This window comes from Mastomys coucha, unplaced genomic scaffold (assembly GCF_008632895.1).
Source record: "Mastomys coucha isolate ucsf_1 unplaced genomic scaffold, UCSF_Mcou_1 pScaffold7, whole genome shotgun sequence".
Lineage (NCBI taxonomy): Eukaryota > Metazoa > Chordata > Mammalia > Rodentia > Muridae > Mastomys > Mastomys coucha.
The window spans coordinates 9,425,545-9,428,864 of record NW_022196913.1 but is presented as its reverse complement, the minus strand read 5'-3'; the positions used below and the strand labels follow the sequence as shown (position 1 = coordinate 9,428,864).

At 37.3% G+C, this 3,320-nt stretch overlaps 1 protein-coding gene across 1 annotated transcript in view; it reads left to right on the top strand.

Annotated features, from left to right (window-relative positions):
• The first annotated feature begins 319 nt into the window (after window positions 1–319).
• The window catches only part of LOC116081722 (aldo-keto reductase family 1 member C18), a 15,011-nt gene continuing 12,010 nt past the window's right edge, over window positions 320–3,320 (top strand). The window contains exon 1 of the mRNA XM_031358363.1: window positions 320–498. Within this exon, the coding sequence (XP_031214223.1) occupies window positions 415–498 (84 nt within the window). The 5' untranslated portion in view covers window positions 320–414. The remainder of the gene's footprint in view (window positions 499–3,320) is intronic.

The window sequence follows — 3,320 nt, the reverse complement described above, 5'->3', positions numbered from 1 at the left end:
TTTGAGATACTTTGCTGTGCCACATAGTATACGCACATAGTGTATGTCTTCATAACAACGGAGAACTAAAACAATAGGCATCTCAAACTTTCCACTCTAGAAATTGTCAATAGTTCCTCGGTCTCTTATAGAACAACTTAAAATAACGTGTGGAGTATTCTAATGACAACATTCATTACATAAATTCATGTATGTACCACTATGTAGGATGTTCTAGCAAATTCTCTTCTGTATAAAAATAAATGGCCTGGTGCCAACTCTTTCCCACAAGTAGAATACTGTCAGAGCTCACTCCACCCCCGTGCCATTGACTACTGATTACTCATTCACTTGGGGCTATAATTCGTATTTGTTCACTGGCTTGTGAAAGCAGAGGAAGAAAGGGCGTCTGCTAGGTCTGAGCAGTGCCTGAGAATGAATTCCAGACTGCAGAAGATAGAATTAAACGATGGCCACTCCATTCCTATACTGGGCTTTGGCACCTATGCAACTGAAGAGGTAACAAAAATGGGTTGGGAATTAAAAGCCAGTGAATAAATACCTAAAAGAATGAAACTTATCAGTTCCTGAGGGATTCTGGTGGGCTCCTGCTCCTCTGCTTCACCAGGTTAGAGCTGTGCTATGTAGAAGAGAGGCAGACTGGGTATGCTCTGCTAAGGCTTGATCACATAGTCACTTACTATTCTGGTCTTTCCTTCTGTTTAGATCTCCTTCTGAGAAAAGGAGAAAATTTGAAACTTAGTTATCATCACTGCCAGATAATATATATTACACAAGCATTTTATTTGTTAACCATTGAAATATGTCTATTCAATCAATTCATGCATTTTTCTTTACTTGTTTTTGTTATTTCTGAGTTTGATATTAGTTTTATGTATTAGTCTTCATGAAATAATTGGATGACACTTTTTTCATTTTCTGTAGATTGTTTCTACTGGGATATGAAAAATTCTTAGCTTGATATACTATCATTTGTCTGCTTTGCTATTGTTTCTTGTGCTTTGAAGGACATATCCAAGAATTGCTTATGTGATGTTTTTTGGTTTTTGGTTTTTGGTTTTTTGGTTTTTCGAGACAGGGTTTCTCTGAGTAGCTCTGGCTGTCCTGGAACTCATTTTGTAGACTAGGCTGACCTCGAACTCAGAAATCCACCTGCCTCTGCCTCCCAAGTGCTGGGATTAAGGGTATGCGCCACCACCACCTGGCCTATGTGATGCTTTAAAGAGATTCTTTCATGTTCCTTCTGGCGCCTTTATCATCTCAGTTCTCATATGAATGTCTTTGGTTGGTTTTAATTGATATGTATACCAGGTAAGGAACTGTAGCCACATTTCTGTCCTCTGTGTGGGGATATTCAGAGCTCCTAGTGTCACTGGTTGAAAGCCTCTGCTTTTTCTTATCCTTCAGTGCCTTTGTTAAGATTCACTCTGGACCATGGACTCACATAGATGAAATCAATTCCATTCCACTCTCCTGTGTGTCCATTTGTATGCCACTGCCACTGCTTGTTTTAGTTTCCTACAGAACCACTGAAAGTAGATATCACTTGGATATCCCATTTCTGGGTATATATAAAAATAAGTATATTGTGTATAGCAAATAGATACTAACATTCATTATGTCACTATCCACAATAATTGATACATGGATCAATTCACTGTGCAGCAACTAATGAAAGAAAATAAAACATGAGACAGATAGATAGATGGATAGATAGGTAGACAGACAGACACACACACATGCAGATATTAGGCCATTATGGATATAGAAAAGTAACTGTTATCTGCAGCTGAATAGATGGAACTCTGGGATACTGTGCTAAGTGAACTGTCCAGACACAGAAAAACAAATGTCACATGTTCTTTTTTATAAGTAGAACTGAAAAAGTCTACTGGAATATATAATATTATTGACTAGAAGTTACACAGGATAGAGGGGTAGGAGATAGGTTGGATAAAGGTTGCATAACTTAGTTATACACACAATTAGATCAAGGGAATAAATTGTGTTTTTCCAAACACTGCAGGATGAGTATAGTGCACAATAACCTATCATATTTTATATAATATGCAAGAAAAATAAAAGTTTATTAGACAAACTATAAGCAGGGGAAATGCCAGTTTAAATACTTTGACCGGTGTATACTGCATACATAGTGCTGAAATACGAAGATCAACCTCAGTGATATAAAATCAGTACATTAATCAAGACAATGTTTTTAAAAATATATACACATCATTCTAAAATTGTTATACACTGAAAATCGAGTGTCAGTGTGTTTCTCTTTACAGTCACCCTAGCTGCTCTGTGTTTAAAGCTTCCATATTCAGAGGCAGTGGCTTCTAGTTTCTAGAGGACAATTTTTCTTAGCACAATATCCCCAAGTTCCATCTATTCAGCTGCAGACAACAGTTTCTAGTTGTTACAGATATTTGTCTAGCAAGTCTGATCTTGCCTGCAGGCTTGGTTACCTGGACTTTCATGCAATTAGCAAAGCAAAGCTCTAAACAGCAAACTTTATTTCAAGTTGATGATTTTTTCTGTTGAACCTCGTCATCATAGAAATACCATATTATTAAAGACAACATTGACTTGTTTTAATTAATAATGTGGTAAATCCAATTTGTATGCAGTGTGCAATTTTCAACAGACATAGGATATGGGGACACAAAATTTTTGTGCAATGGAATCGATAGCTCTGCTTTTGAAAAAGGAGTGAGCAAAACCCTGTGATATTAACTGTGTTTGTAGAAAGTTCTTAGCATGTTCTCTTACTTTATATTTTTAACCAACATATGGTTTTCTTCTATTTCAAATGCTGATTTCACAGAGTTGAAAGTGGGAATAATTGATCTGTACCACTCATAGAAAGGCCAGAGAATACAAGTCAGAACTTACAGGTGAAAAGAAGTCAAGGAAAGCTGCAGAGAAGAGGCTCTGCTCAGTTGTATGCATGAAACTGTATCTTTTCTCTTGTCCCTGAAGAAAATTGCCCTTCAGACATTAGGAAGAATGAGAAAACATGGTCCTAGAGACTTTGAGTTCTGAATTTAAACTAGCAGTTTGGTCAGGTGTCACATCTGACAATTGTTAGTGTTACATACCAGATGTTCAACTGTTTCATAACACTTTACTCAACAGATCCTTCTCAATACAGTATTACGTGTGTCTTTAAAAGCATTCTTGGGCCAGCAAAATGGCCTAGCAGTTTAGGATCTGACTTCCATCCCTAGATCCCACCAAGACAAAGAAAACCCACCCTAGAAGATTGTCCTCTGACCTCCACATTCTCTCTCTCTCTCCCTCTCTCTCTCTCCCTC